General features: G+C 41.9%; 1 protein-coding gene across 4 annotated transcripts in view; it reads left to right on the top strand.

Annotated features, from left to right (window-relative positions):
• The window catches only part of AOAH (acyloxyacyl hydrolase), a 189,913-nt gene that overhangs the window by 27,936 nt on the left and 145,643 nt on the right, over positions 1-16,334 (top strand). For 3 of the 4 annotated variants that reach the window (XM_033930216.1, XM_033930214.1, XM_033930215.1), the window contains exon 3: positions 4,982-5,048. In XM_033930216.1, the coding sequence (XP_033786107.1) occupies positions 4,982-5,048 (67 nt within the window). The remainder of the gene's footprint in view (positions 1-4,981; positions 5,049-16,334) is intronic. The other variant, XM_033930217.1, reaches the window with a different exon arrangement.

Raw genomic sequence — 16,334 nt, 5'->3', positions numbered from 1 at the left:
CATAAAAGAGGTTACTTACTGAACAGCTTTGCTCGCATTTGCTGGATCTTCAGGCTGGGGACTTTAAAATCTAATGGTTTGAACACTACTGTTGAATGGTGTTCGTTTTTTTAACATACAGTAAGTGTTATAAAACATTTATCCAGTCGGCTGTAATATAATCATGCGACTGGCTCTTTAAATAGGAATTGATGAATAATTAATGAATGCATTTTAAAAGCCAGCGCCATTTTTGTTTCAACAAATGCGACAAAGCTGTTCAGTAACCTCTTTTATGATTTTAAATATCTTTGGCACATTAGTATAAAATCGCTAAAATACTGTTTTGTTTTGCAGATTATATGCCTACCATTAGACAAGTTTCAAGTTTTATTTATATTTGATTAATCGCTTAATTAAAATTATTTCTAAGCGAATTACAATGTATAAAAGTAACATATGATTAAACATAATACTAAAATAGGAAATAACATATAAGATATTATAAAACTAACAATTTATACAATAAATACAAATTTAAAAAAAAAAACAGAAGAATTTACATAACAAATATATAATGAGCTAATAAATTTATACACTAATGCAAAACATATCAACATACGAAAAAAAAAAAGATTTAGGAAAAGAAGAAAAAAGAGAACGAGGGAGAGCTCAAAAGTAATTTATACGTTAAAGGCATCCTTGAATAAAAAGCATTTTAAATTCTTTTTAAAATCGCTTAAGTTATTTTCATCTCTTAACTGTAATGGTAATGAGTTCCAAAGTTGCGGAGCTGAAACAGAGAACATATCTTGTCGGCGGGTTCCAATAACTTTTAAGGAGGGAATCGTTAAAAGTTTATGGTTGTTTGATCGTAGAGAATGTGAGGTACTATATGGAATAAGTACTTTATTTATAAATTGGGGTTCATTAGTGTCAAGAGTTTTGAATGTTAATAATAAGATTTTATAAGTAATCCGATGATTAATGGGAAGCCAATGAGATTTAATCAGAAAGGGAGTGACATGATCATATTTTTTGCCTTTATAAATAAGCTTAACGGCAGTGTTTTGTATAATTTGTAAGCGTTTCTTTTCTTTTTGTGTAATATTTAACAGTAGAGAATTGCAATAATCAAGTTTAGAAATGATTAAAGAGTGAAGTAGGATATTTAGAGATTTTGGTTCTAAAAACTTTGAGATTGATCGAATTAAACGAAGTCTATGGAAGCATGATTTAACAGTATTATTTATATGATCATGGTAAGAAAGGTTATTGTCAATAGTGACACCAAGGATTTTTAAAGATGATACAATCTCAATAGACATATTGTCAAGAATGAAAGGAGCACACAGATTAATTCCTTGTTTCCAAGTGAATAGTAAAGCCTTAGTCTTTTGTACATTTAGACCCCTGAAGAAGCCGGAATCACGGCGAAACGGGTCCTGTAGGGCACGGGCACTTTAAAAGATAAGTTTACACACTAATGCACTTTATTATAAATCTTGCACATACAAGTTGAGCTCAATGAAACATACCATTAACCTGCAATTGCTGTTGGAACAATCTATCATGATTTGACAGCGCAGGTGTCTGAGAGCTCTAAAAAGAAAGTATTAAGCTAAATTATAAATGGAGAAGTGTTAGCCATTGATAAGTAACAAGTCTTTTTGTTTTGGTTGTTATTCATGAGTGAGATTTGTCGCCATTTAGCTCAGTTTGAGTGTCAACTATAGGGTTACCATATGGCTCCAAAAATAGGACAGACTGAGACGCATTGAAAGCAATGGAAGTAAGGAGGACAGAGAGACACATCTGGGTTTTATTTCCATTGAAAGCAATGGAAGTAAAATCTGGATGTCTCAATCCATCCTCCTTTTGTCTGGAGCCATATGGTAACCCTACTCAAGTAGGGCTGGGCTGACCTATGGTAATCCATGGGGTTTGGCAATCTGACCAGGGCTGAGCTCGCACTATTCTCCCTTTGATTGCCCTAATAATCCCTGGGGCTTGGCTGCTGGTCCTCTCCAGCTATATCTTTTCCCCAGTTTATAAATCTGAACCCATAAGGTTCTCACCTTAATCCCTGGGAATAAAAAAGATTCTGGGGCTTCTAGCTTGAAGAATGGTCTGAAATTTGGCAGCTAAAATTTAACGCTAAGAAATGCAAAGTCATGCATTTGGGCTGCAAAAACCATAGGGAACGGTACAGTTTAGGGGGTGAAGAACTGATGTGCACGACAGAAGAGCGGGACTTGGGTGTGATTGTATGTGATGATCTTAAGGTGGCCAAACAGGATGAAAAGGTGATGGTGAAAGCTAGAAGAATGCTAGGTTGCATAGGGTGCGGTATGGCCAGTAGGAAAAAGAAGGTATTGATGCCCCTGTATAAGACTCAGGTGAGACCTCACTTAGAATATTGCTTACAATTCTGGAGACTGCACCTTCAAAAAGATATGAACAGGATGGAGTCTGTCTAGAGAAGGGCTACTAAAATGGTCAGTGATCATCATAAGGTGTTTGGGGACAGATTTAAATAAATTTATACTTTTGAGGAAAGGTGGGAGAGGGGAGATATGATAGAGACATTTAAATCAAAAAATTCAGAAATTATATATTACTCCCAATAAGCATTTCACATAAAAGGTGGAGAAAAAGCCTCAAAATTCAAATTAACAGCAGTCCACAATCAAAACTTGATAAACATTCAATACTGCTTTATTTCTTCACCACCACTGAAATGAATTCATCAAAGGGTGTAAAAACCCATCACTGTGCACAGGAAAAGAAAAACCAAAAAAGTTTACTTAGCTTACATGGTCGAGAACACGCCATAGATGAAAACGTCTGGCCAGAGAAAATATTGGTGCACGGAATAAGAACAGAGTTTTGAGCTGTATTATATTCCTTGACGCAGCCTTGTGTGAGGCGAAACAAGGACTTGTTGGAATTTAAAAGAGGACATGGTTTGTGAAAGGTTCATCTAGTGAGCGCCACCAGTATTTTCTCTGGCCAGACGTTTTCATCTATGGCGTGTTCTCGACCATGTTTCCAAAGCTAAGTAAACTTTTTTGGTTTTTCTTTTCCTGTGCACAGTGATGGGTTTTTTTCACCCTTTGATAAATTAATTTCAGTGGTGGTGAAGTTTTTTTGCTTATGATAAGAAATGAAGCAGTATTGAATGTTTATCAAGTTTTGATTGTGGACTGCTGTTAATTTGAATTTTGAGGCTTTTTCTCCACCTTTTATGTGAAATGCTTATCGGGAGTGTTTAGCCCACCTCTGGCGAGTAATATATATAACTTCTGAATTTTTTGATTTAGTTATTACTCTGTTTTTTTTTTCTTGAGAGACCTTTAAATATCTACGTGGCATAGATGCGCACGAGTCAAGTCTCATTTGAAAGGAAACTCTGCAATGAGAGGGCATAGGATGAAGTTAAGAGGCTCAGGAGTAATCTAAGGAAATACTTTTTTACAGAAAGGGTGGTAGATGCGTGGAACAGTCTCCCGGAAGAGATGGTGGAGAAAGAGATTGTCAGAATTCAAGAAAGCGAGGGATAGGTACATAGAATCTCATAGAGAGAGGAAGAGATAATAGTTACTGCAGATGGGCAGACTGGATGGGCCTTTATCTGCCATCATGTTTCTATGTTTCTCCTCCCATGGTGACTCCTGTGACACTCTTAGGTGTTACAGTATTCATTACTGTATGTAACCAGAAAGGAAGGTGCATAGGTTTAACAGTGCACAAACTATCTCCATCTTCAAATACAAGATAAATCTGCAAGTTGACTTTAAAAATTTGGGGGGAGGACACTGATATTCAAAAGCACTTATGTAGTCGGCTTCAGGTTTTGACTGCATAAATACTTTTCTTTAAATTTCTCAGGCTACCAAACGGATGAATATTGATCAGGTAGCCCTAGCCCCTCCTAATTTTGGATGGATATCAATATTGAACAGACAACTTTATGTCCATCCTAAATTAGGAAGGGCGGTGTGTTCCAGGATTGGGGCCTACAGTTATCCAGAGGACAGTGATATTCAACTCACCTCCAGATAAATTTATCCTTATACTGTATGTGTACCACCTAAATAGCAGTTGTCTAATAACTTATCTATATGAGTTTAGGACCATGTACCATAACCATTTTCAGTTGTTCAACTTAGACAAATTACTGTATTTTTTTCACTGTAAGACTCGATAGTTTGTATGTCATCATTGCTGTTAATGATAATAGCGATAATATGAATAACAGGAACGAGTCCAACCCCTGAGGTTGGGTATACTGACAGGCGACGCTAAACTAGCAGCCAGCGCAGGCGCTCCCTCACGCTCGCATCTTCTCATTGGCTGAGCTGCACGGGAGTTGCAACGTTCCATCTCTCCTTCCTATCCCGCAAAGCAGAACCATGCCGACCCACCGCGAGGCCAACATATCTCCGTTCCAAACTGCAGCAGCGGCAGCACTGAACAGGCTGGGGGCCTTCCCTCTGCCGCTGCTGTTTGGAACGGAGATATGTCGGCCTCGCAGTGGGGGGGTTGGTTAGAGGGTCGGCAAGGAGGATGTTGCATAAGGGGATGGGTGAAGGGAAGAAAGATGCTGCACAGAGGAGGGAGAAAGCACTGCCGCCAGCGAATTGGGGAGTATCGGGGACATTCAGGAGGGTATTCAGGGGTTGATCTAACTGGGGCTTATTTTTGGGGTAGGGCTTATATTAGGACCTAACCCAAAAATCATGCTAGGGCTTATTTGGGGGAAAACACGGTACAAGCAAAGATTTGGGTCTGTTTTTTTCAAAACGGATATTTTTTTCTATGTCAATCAGGTGTATTTGCTGGATAGACAATATGATCATAGTATGAAATCGCCCAAAAATTATGATCTATAAATATTGTAGAAATAAAAAAAAGAAATGGTTCATATTTAAATACTTCTAAATCAAACAGTTCATTTTGCATCAATATTAATATGATTTCTTTCCCTTTCATTATGTAGAACAGCTGTACCTAAAATTGATCTGCCAAAGAGCAACTGAGTATTTTGGACTTGATTTAATCAAATTGTAAGTAATAATACATTTTTCTAAGGCATAATACTTGAAACTAGAGTAATTCTGTTATTTAAGGGGCCTTTTTACTAAAATGTGCCAAAATTTACAGTTAGTATGACTTTTAACGCAGGATTTTACTGTGCAGCAGCTACAGATGTTAGGTGGCACCTTTTGAGGGCGTTTATTTTTATTGCAGCTTGTGCATTACTATTCTCATTAGCACATGGTATCTGTTGAGAGTTTATGTTATGTGCAATCACATTTCCTCATGTTTTTTTCCAAACTTGTTTCTCCCCGCAGGAGCTGTCATTTCTTCTGAATTCTCTTTTCATCATTCCGTGCACAATTCAGCTCATCACACATTCTAATAGAAACATGACGGCAGATAAAGGTCAAATGGCCCATCTAGTCTGCCCATCCGCAGTAACCATTATCTCTTTCTCTCTCTGAGAGATCCTACGTGCCTATCCCAGGCCCTCTTGAATTCAGACACAGCCTCTGTTTCCACCACCACTTCCAGGAGACTGTTCCATGAATCTACCACCCTTTCTGAAAAAAAAAAGGATTTCCTCAGATTACTCTGGAGCCTATCACCTCTTAACTTCATCCTATGCCCTCTCATTGCAGAGTTTCCTTTCAGATGAAGGAGACTTGACTCATGCACATTTATATTATGTAGGTATTTAAACATCTCCCCTCTCCCGCATTTTCTCCAAAGTATACAGAGTGAGATCTTTAATTCTGTCCCCATAGCCTTATCACAAAGACCACACACCATTTTAGTATCCTTCCTCTGGACCAACTCCATCCTTTTTATATCTTTTTGAAGGTGCGGCCTCCAGAATTGTATGCAATATTCTAAAAGATGGTCTCACCAGAGTCTTATACAGAGGCATCAATACCTCCTATTTCCTACTGGCCATACCTCTCCCTATGCAACCTAGAATCCTTCTAGCTTTCGCTGTCACCTTTTCAACCTGTTTGGCCACCTTAAAATCATCATATACAATCACACTCAAGTTCTGCTCTTTCGTCGTGAACATAAGTTCTTCACCTCCCTAAATTGTACCGTTTCCTCTGGTTTTTGCAGCCCAAATGCATGACCTTGCATTTCTTAGCATTAAATTTTAGCTGCCAAATTTCAGACCATTCTTCAAGTTTTGCCAGGTCTTTCTTCATGTGGTTCACACCATCTGGCGCGTCTACTGTATTGCAGATTTTGGTATCATCCGCAAAGAGGCAAATCTTACCTGACAACCCTTCCTTCAGCAATATCATTTATAAAAATGTTAAAAAGAACAGGCCCAAGAACAGAACCTTGAGGCACACCACTGGTAACATCCCTTTCCTCAGTGCGACCTCCATTGATCACTACCCTTTGTCGCCTTTCACTCAACCAGTTCTTGACCCAGCCCGTCACTTTGGGACCCATCCCAAGGGCACTCAGTTTATTTATTAGACATCTGTGTGGAACACTGTCAAAGACTTTGCTAAAATCTAAATACACCACATCTAGCGCACATCCTTTATCCATTTCTCTGGTCACCCAGTCAAAGAAATTGATCAGATTTGTCTGACAAGACCTACCTCTAGTGAATCCATGTTGCCTCTGGTCCTGTAATCTACAGGATTACAGAAACTTGACCATTCCCTATTTTAAAAGCGTTTCCATTAATTTGCTTATCACAGAAGTCAGACTTACTGACCTGTAATTCGCTACTTCTTCCTTACTTTTGAGGATAGGGACCACATCCGCCCTTCTCCAGTCTTCTGGTACCACTCCTGACTTTAGAGACTCATTGAAAAAGTTAAGTCAGCGGAGCTACCAGAACTTTCCTAAGTTCCTTCAGCACCCTCAGATGTACACCATCAGGCCCCATTGCGTTGCTACCTTTATTTTTGCTAGTTCCTCACGAACACAATCCTCTGAAAATTGATCAGGGTCTATTACTGCTCCATCCCTATTCACGTTTTTCTTCTGCGGTCCCGCTCCCGGCGCTTCAGCTGTGAACACAGAACAGAAATATTTGTTAAGCAATTTGGCCTTTCCTTTATCACCTTCTACATATTTCTCCCCTTTACCTATGAGTCTCACAATGCCACTTTTGCATTTCTTCCTACCACTAATATCTAAAAAAAGGTCTTGTCTCCCCGTTTTACGTGTCAGCTATTTTTTCTTCCATTTGCATCTCTACTACTATTCGTCTCCCGCCCCCTTTCTCCACACACGATACGCTTATCTTCTCCTTAGTTCTCATACAACAAATGTGCATCTGACATCCTCCACCAGCATCCATTCATAATCAGTTGTTTTCCCGCGTCGTCTTCTTTTTCACTTTTGGTTACAGTATTCACACTGTGTGTTAGCCCGGAAGAAGTTTTGCCTTCGATTCACAGTAAGTGTTTTATTTCACATCCCAGTGTTCTTTTGTTTCATTTCACACTTGTTTCAATGAGTTTCAGTTTTCTGTTTAGTGTCTGTTTTTATAATGTCAGCCCTATTGGCCATGTTTTTCTCTTGGTGGCCCCGTTTGGCTTTATGACCAGTTGCACTCATTAGTAGACTATTGCTAGGTTTTATTAGCATCTTGACTGACATTAACTAGTATGTCTTTGTGAGTTTTGATCAGTATTTTGCCTGACACAGCGTTGCCCCCCTCCTGCCATACTTGGTACTTCAGGTAATGCTCTTAACCCCTCATTTTAGATAAATACTGTATTTTTCGCTCCATAAGACGCACCGGACTATAAGACACACCTACCTGTAGAGGAGGAAAAAGCAAGAAAAAAAAATTTGGTTCAGAATTTTTTTTTTCCCTTGGTTTTTCCTCCTCTACAAGTAGGTGCATCTGGTGGTCTGGTGCATCTGGTGCTGGGAAGCCCAAAGCAGCCTGCAGCCCTCCGGTACCTTTTTTAAGTGGCGGTGGTCCAGCGTGATCTCCTGCTGGACAGCTGCCTTTCTCTTTGCAGAATGACACAGGAGCACAACCTTTGCACTTCCTGCCTGGTCCCGCGCCGCTCTGTGATTGGCTGCAGTCAGTAACACCTCTAAAACTACTAGTACATCATCCATTTCAGTAATAGAAAAAATATGCACTAAAGAAAAACCAGTAAACACAGGCTAGATCACTGCTGGCCCCAAAGCCATCCAATCTGGTTACTGGGTGGGACTCAATCTGAACAAACTAATTCCTGTCTGCCTTCTTTTTCCTGTCCCGTGGGCCATCACTAGCTGCATCAGGGACTGGCTTTGCTTTGAGCTCTAGGCTCTCAGTAATATTTACCGGCTTTTCTTTCTTCGTTTGTCCATTTTTTTCTCTGAAACTGCTGGGTCTAGGCTCACCACTGTCAACCTTTCTTGCCCCTTTCTGTTTGCCTGCAGCACTCACAGGTGTCCTATCCTTTAGTGCTTTCACCAAACATATTACCACACAAATGATAAACAACGAGAAGAGAACACTGGGAGCCGTGTGTGGCTGGAGATAGTCCCGCAAAAGTTTCAAAGTAAAGGGCAGAGGTGCATCTGTGGAACACAGTAAGAACCCTTTATCCTTCAGTCCAAACTGAGAGAGAAAAGTCTCCAGATGCACCCTGCGACCCTCGGAGGCGTCCCCACGGGATCCCCGCGACCCTAGGGGGCGTCACCACGGGATCCCCGTGACCCAAAGGGGGAACCCACGGGATTCCCGTCATCCCCGTTCCCGTTCCCGTGCAGCTCTCTAGTCCGTACTCCATGTATATGAGAACCATTTCTTTGGATTACAATTTTGTATCGACTTTTAATAAACATTCCTGTACCTTGTACATTCTGTTCTGCAGTCCTTTCTTTGTTTTTGGCAATCATATATCCCATCTAATCCTCAGAAATCAGAATTATGGGAGGGTTACAAGCAACATATTGCTATATATTTTATTTGATTTTTTTAGCCCTTCCTACCAAAGGAGTTCAGATTAAGCATCAGATTAATGCATCTCAATGGCCACGTATTTGGTCTTGGAGAATTAAAGGTACGATGTCGGCATCTATTAGACAAACATGGTTCTTTTTGTTGCATAGAGCATTCTGGACCCCTACTAGATTACAAAAATTAGATTGCTCTAAGTCTAATAGGTACTGGCATTGTAAAATTGAAGTTGGAACTCTGGATCATCTTTTATTTTATTGTCCATATATTCAGGCATTTTGGTTATTAATATGGGATCAAGTTAACCTCTTTATGGAAAATCATGTGGCATTGTCATATGATACAGTTTTATTTGGAATGTGTATGAGCCAAATATCTGCAGTAAATAATAAGCTTTTGATGATCCTTACAGGAGTAGGGATACAACAAATAACATTGAATTGGAAAAATTGTTCTAGACTAAATTACAGCTTCTGGTGGAACTCAGTGTGTCATCTGTACAAAATGGAACGTTTACTTGCAATACAAAATGGTCATTTTAATAGATTTAAAGATGTGTGGAGGCCAATAATAAATTATCATAATGATTAATGTTAATTTATTATTCTTTTTCCTTATATGATAATTGAAAGAATGGGGGGATGGGTGGGTTATGATAATTTAATATATATGTACATAATTTAATTGATTAATGTGCATAGGAATTATTCATGTATAGTTATGAGATGGGGTGGGATATAAATCTTTTAGTTATATATTGTTATGGAATTATCAAGTGATAATGTAATATGTTGTGTTCATATTTTAATGTACACTTGATGTATATGTTAAAATGAATAAAGATTTGAAAAAAAAAAAAAAATCAGGTATTCAAGCATTTTTCCTATCTGTCCTGGTGGGTTCACAGTCTATCTAATGTACCGGGGGCAGTGGAGGATTAAGTGACTTGCATATGTGCTACATAGGGTTATACTGTATATGCTACATAAAATTATACATTGAGGGTTTGATCCTTTATAGGACGTTGGTCTCGGTGGCTGCCTAAGAAGAGGCTGAGAATCATACACCGGTGTCCTATACAAAATCATGTCTGTCTTATAAGACACCAAAAATAAATGGCTTAGATTAAAGCAAAATAATGATGAAAGCCCAGGTCATTCAAACAAGTCAGAATATACCACTGTAGACTCGGGCTAGAACAACGTTAAACAGTTTTTTGTTGCTACTAATGGAAAGCCTCAGCCCCACCACTCCACCGCTAGTTAAGAATTTCAAATGCGGGAAGATTTATGCAGGAACTCATCATCGGCTGCCAATAGCGTATTTTATCAAACCAATTTTCCTATGTATATATGTTTTAATACTTATATAGTAGATATTTTCAATTATCATGTTTTTAAAGCTTGTACTTAGCTCATTCAATTACAGCCAATATCCAGGAGTGGAACCCGACATGCATGTTTCGCACCATGGACTAGTGCTGTGTCAAGGGTCTCCCTAGGACAAAAAAGGGGAAAAAGGGCCATTAAAAACCTTCATAACCCCCTCCCCCTACCTATGAAAACATTCACATCAAATTTACCATTCTACCCATGCCTACCAGAAACGCTCATGTCATCCGACTCCACTAGTTAAAGGAGTAAAAGATGGCTGCGGCGTCCTGACCGGGAGTTTAAATAACCCGCTCAAACAGAGTAAAAGAAGTCACGCCCCTAGAGTCCCATTGGCCTGAACTCTTACCCAATCAAAGAGACCCACTCAATTTCACCATTCAACCCCCGTGGTTCCACTGTATCAAGCATAAAAATATGCCTCTGTTCGCATTCATTGAGTTTGAAAGGATCCTTAACCCCATCCCTCCCAACCACCTGATCAATAACTCGCCACCGAATTTGATCCACTGTATGTTGGTATCTCAACCAATGGGCAACAAGGGGGGCTTGGATGACAGAATTGGCGATGCGGGACTTGTGCTCAGTAAGACGAACCCGAATCGCCCTACTTGTTCTGCCAACATAAAGAAGATCACAGGGACACACGATGACATATACCACGTCCTGTGACGTGCAATTAGTGACAAATCTTGATTTTAAAGTAATATCTCTCCCTGGAACCTTCCAACTCCCCCCTTGAATAGCTGAGGAGCACCATTGGCACCTGCCACAGTTGGTATGACTTCCCACCTGATTTTCACCCCCCTTCCCATACAACAAACAACTGAATTTTTGTCCCAGTGTCATGCCCCTAGAAAAAGCCACCCGTGGGAACTGCCTCAACACGTTATGAGCTTGAAGAATATGCCAATGACGTTTCATAATGGATAAAAGTGGATTGGCTGCCCTAGAGAAAGGGAGTATTATAAGACAGGGTGTCTTATAAGACAGACACCTTACCCCCGATTCTCTAACTGGTGCCCATGTTACCGGCGCCAGTTACAGAATCGTGTCTGCCTGATCGAGGGATCCTTTGCCATCAGCTGATCACGGCAAGGAAACCCCCAAGCAACTGATCTGACAAGCCTCCCTGAAGCAGGCTCAGCTGATTTGGGGGTGGGGTGGGGTGATGAGCCAGCTGTGGCAGGGACCCCCAGCACTTACCCCCAAAATCGGCAAGAGGGATGCCCACTCCTTCTTGCCACTGGCCCGCAATGCCCCAAGACCCCTCTGAAGCACCATTCCCTCCTGCCGCTAGCCCATGATCTCCTTGACACCCCCCTCCGAAGTAGCCTGGCAGGACGGATGCCCACTCCCTCATGCCGACACCCCAAACCTCAACACCAAGATGGTCACAGCTTATTGATAAACATACTCATGAGAAGGGCCATATTTAGATCTGATTTGCATAGAACAGGACCTAATGTCCTCTTCTAGGGCAATTTGTTTAGATAGTTTTCAGCCAGCACTGTGATCATAGAAACAGAGAAACATAGAAACATAGAAAAAAGCAGCAGAAAAGGGCTATAGCCCACCAAGTCTGCCCATTCCAAGTATCCCCTCCCCTGAATTTACTCCCTTAAAGATCCCACGTGAGTATCCCATTTTCTCTTAAAATCCGTCACGCTGCTGGCCTTTATCACCTGGAGTGGGAGTCTGTTCCAATGATCCACTACTCTTTCGGTGAAGAAGTATTTCCTGGAGTCGCCATGAAACTTCCCTCCCCTGATTTTCAGTGGATGCCCTCTGGTGGTCGAGGGTCCCATGAGCCAGAAGATATCATCTTCTGACTCGATGTGTCCCGTGATGTACTTATATGTTTCAATCATATCTCCCCGTTCTCTTCTTTCCTCAAGTGAGTACAGCTGCAATTTTTTTAATCTTTCTTCATACGTGAGATCCTTGAGCCCCAAGACCATCCTGGTGGCCGTTCGCTGAACCGACTCGATCCTCAGCACGTCCTTTCGGTAGTGTGGTCTCCAAAACTGAACACAGTACTCCAAGTGAGGCCTCACCATGGCTCTGTACAACGGCATCATAACTTCAGGTCTCCTGCTGACGAAACCTCTGCGGATACACCCCATCATTTGTCTTGCCCTGGAGGAAGCCTTCTCCACTTGATTGGCAACCTTCATGTCCTCACTAATGATCACCCCTAGGTCACGTTCCGCCGTGGTCCTAACCAAGGTCTCACCATTTAGTACATAAGTTCTACGCGGGTTTCTCTTACCCAGATGCATTATCTTGCATTTTTTTAGCACTGAAGCCTAGCTGCCAAGTAGTTGACCATTGTTCCAGCAACAGTAGGTCGTGTGTCATATTATCAGGTAATAAGCTTTTGCCTACTATGTTGCAAAGTTTGGCGTCGTCGGCGAACAGTGATACCCTTCCTCTAAGTCCTTGCGTCATATCTCTTATGAATAAGTTAAATAGAATCGGGCCCAGGACCGAGCCCTGCGGCACTCCACTGATCACGTCCGATGCTTCGGATGGGGTACCGTTCACCACCACCTTCTGAAGTCTACCGCTCAGCCAATCCCCAACCCATGTAGTTAGAGTGTCTCCTAATCCTATCGATTTCAGCTTGTTCAGTAATCTTCGATGAGGGATGCTATCAAATGCTTTACTGAAGTCCAAATATACCACGTCCAGTGACTCTCCGGCGTCCAGTTGTCTAGTAACCCAGTCAAAAAAGCTAATCAGATTTGATTGGCAGGATCTGCCCTGGGTGAACCCGTGTTGGTGTGGATCACGCAGTTTTTCTTCGTCTAGGATTGTGTCAAGATTCTGTTTGATCAGTGTTTCCATGAGTTTACACACTATAGACGTGAGACTCACTGGTCTGTAGTTTGCTGTCTCTGTCCTGCAGCCCTTTTTGTGGAGTGGGATTACGTTGGCAGTTTTCCATTCCAAGGGGACCCTTCCTGTGCTTAGGGAAAGATTGAAAAGAACAGATAATGGTTCTGCCAGGACTTCCCTTAACTCCCTGAGCATTCTGGGATGTAGGTTATCCGGTCCCATGGCTTTGTTTACCTTGAGTCTTGATAGTTCGTCATAGACGCTACTGGGCGTAAATTCAAATTCATACCATTTTATTTTTTCATTTAGAACAGTGTATTGCAAACTGTGTGCTGCAGCGAGATTCCAGGTGTGCTATGAGACACTGTCGAGAAAGAGAGGCGCCAGCGCTGGCAGGACATGCCTCTCACAGTGAGAGGCATATTTTGTAGGCAGTCAGCTGGCACATCTCCTACTCTCTGCATTCCCCCTCCCCCACCACTGACATACTAATTTCAGGCTTAACAAACTCAGGGCCCAGTCTGGAGGGCCTCCGCATGCATGGACATTAAAGTGATGATGTCACACATGCGTGTGATATCATCGTGTCGATATCCATGCATGCCCGAAGGCCCTCCAGCTGTGGCCACGAGTTTAGTGTGCTACTGCTTGAAAAAGTTTGCGAGACACTGATTTAGAGGAAGAAAAAATTTTCCCCCTTCCACAAGAGGGAGTTGTTTTTTTTAAGGAAGGAAAAATATGAATTATCTGATGTCAATTCAGCTTTTTCTGACAGACTTATTTTGTCAGAAACTTCTGAGGTGGCACTTGGTGTTGATAAATGGAATCGAGCAATGATGGAGGCATTGGACTCAATTGCTCTTATAAAAGTAGTGTATAGGTCTAGATTTCATAATGTCCCATTATTTAATGAAGATTTGAGGGTTCTGAAGCACGAGACCAGGCAAAGTGAAAGGCCTGTCGCTCACAGATTACTCAAGAAGAATACAACTTGAAATTACAAATTTATCAGACATCAGTTTTACCTGCTAAGAAATTTTACTTTAGTAAGACAATTTGAGTCTGCTCCTTCTCGCTCTAAGAAGTTGTTTGTCCTGATTTCGAAACTAAATTCTGACAAATCTGGTAATTTTAGTTTTCAGATGGTTTTGACCAGTTGGGAGTTTGCCGCAGTTTTTGAACATAAACTGTCAATCATTGTGAGTCTCTTTAATTATATGAATATGCCTACTGAGAATTATAATAAAAAATAAACCATCTACGAAGTGGCTTAAATGGGTACTTGGACGATCAAAAAGCCCCATCGTCCAAGTACCCATAACCAAAGCTGGTTTTAGATGTATCTAAAACCATCTTAGGCCTTTCCCCTGCCTCTAAACGCATAGAGGGAAAAGAGGCGTTATTAGAGGAGGGGAAAGGGCGGGAGGTAGGCCAACCTACACTTAGTCGTACAGCAGGTATAACCAAACCTTTTGACAGGTTGCCTAGTCAGCACTTATACGTTTTGACTTAGACCAAGTCAAAACAGGTATAAGTGCCGAAAAAGGGGCCGCTGAGCTGATCGCGGCTGCCGCGATCAGCTCACTGGCCCCAGCAACCTGCCTACCCTCCCCAGCAATGATTGCGGCAGGAGAGATGGTTCATCTCTCCTGCTGCAATAGCGATCGTCCACCCCCCCGAACCTACCCTGCCGTGATCCTCACCTCGAAGTGCCGTGGTTCGGGGGTGGGTGGGCGATCGCTATCGCAGCAGGAGAGATAGCCAATCTCTCCTGCCGCGATCAGCCCCCTACTGACATGACCAGGGCAGGAGGGATCCCAAGCCCTCCTGCCCGAACAACCCCCACCCTCCCTGACACGATCGGGGCAGGAGGGAACCCAAGCTCTCCTGCCCGAACAACCCTTGCTCTCCCCGATACGATCAGGGCAGGAAGGAGCCCAAGCCCTGCTTCCCCGGCGACCACCCCCACCCCCACTAAAATACGGGCAGGAGGGATCCCAGGCCCTCTTGGAGGCCCCCCACATCCGGCCCTCCTGCACCCCCGATCGTCCCCCTGAACACCCCCCCACCCGCTTACCTGCGAGATCCCCCGCCAATCCCACCCCCCCGTATCTTGGCCAGACGGTCGGGTTCCAAGGCCGGCTGGCAGGCCCGCCATCCTCAGAATGACGGGCCTTAGGGCCTGATTGGCCCTGGCGCCTCAAGCCCCGCCCACAGGTGGGGCCTGATACGTCTAGACCAACCGGAATAGTTGCCTTAGGCCCCTCCTATGGGTGGGGCCTTAGGCACATGGGCTGGGCTGGACTCAATTTGTTTTTCATGTCAATCATGGCACCGAAACTTTAATAGTGCCATTTATTGACACAACTAGATTAGGCTTCGGTAAGGGAGCGTGCTATTTTTTGGTTAGTGTAGACATCTCGGCAGTCTTTGATATCATTCATCATGCAATTTTAATTAATAGATTACAATAGATTGATTTCTCAGGAGAAGTACTTAATTGGTTTTTGTCTTTTCTAGCCAATAAAACATGTAATGTGGTTATTAATCTAGTTAGATCTTATGACATGCCCTATTTGAGTGGTGTTCCCAGGAATCAATAGTGTCTCATTTTATTTAACATTTTTTTTGCTTCCTTTGTCATTTATTTCAAAATTTGGAGCTTCCTTTTCGTTTATAAGCAGATGGCATTCAATTTTTGATTAAGATTCAGTCTAATATCAATGAGACACTGGAAGAGCTATAATTGAATTTAAAATTGATTAATAACTGGTTGCATGGTCTAAATATGTTAAAAACTAATATTCTGCTTTTGTCTGCTTATGGCTCTTCTGATATACTGAAAGTGATTCTGGTAGAAGGAATGGAGTTAAAGGTATTAGATAAGATGTGTATTTTAGGAGTCATTTTAGGTAGGATGGAGCATATGAAATTGCCTGACCACCCTCATTTCATACGCTCCATCCTACCTATCCTTCAGGAAATCTCTCAAATCATACCTCTATGATAAATTTCTCTAACCCCTTCCCTCCCGACCAAACTACCAAACTCTAACCATCTCCCCTCCTTTTCCTGTCCCTCCTTGTAATTGAAAACTGGTTACCAATACACTTGACAATTATTCTTTGTATCTTCGCTGTATATGTACAGTCTCTTCCTCT

This window comes from Geotrypetes seraphini, chromosome 2 (genome assembly GCF_902459505.1).
Source record: "Geotrypetes seraphini chromosome 2, aGeoSer1.1, whole genome shotgun sequence".
Lineage (NCBI taxonomy): Eukaryota > Metazoa > Chordata > Amphibia > Gymnophiona > Dermophiidae > Geotrypetes > Geotrypetes seraphini.
Note: the sequence above shows the minus strand (reverse complement) of the source record. Positions and strands in the feature narration are given on the sequence as shown.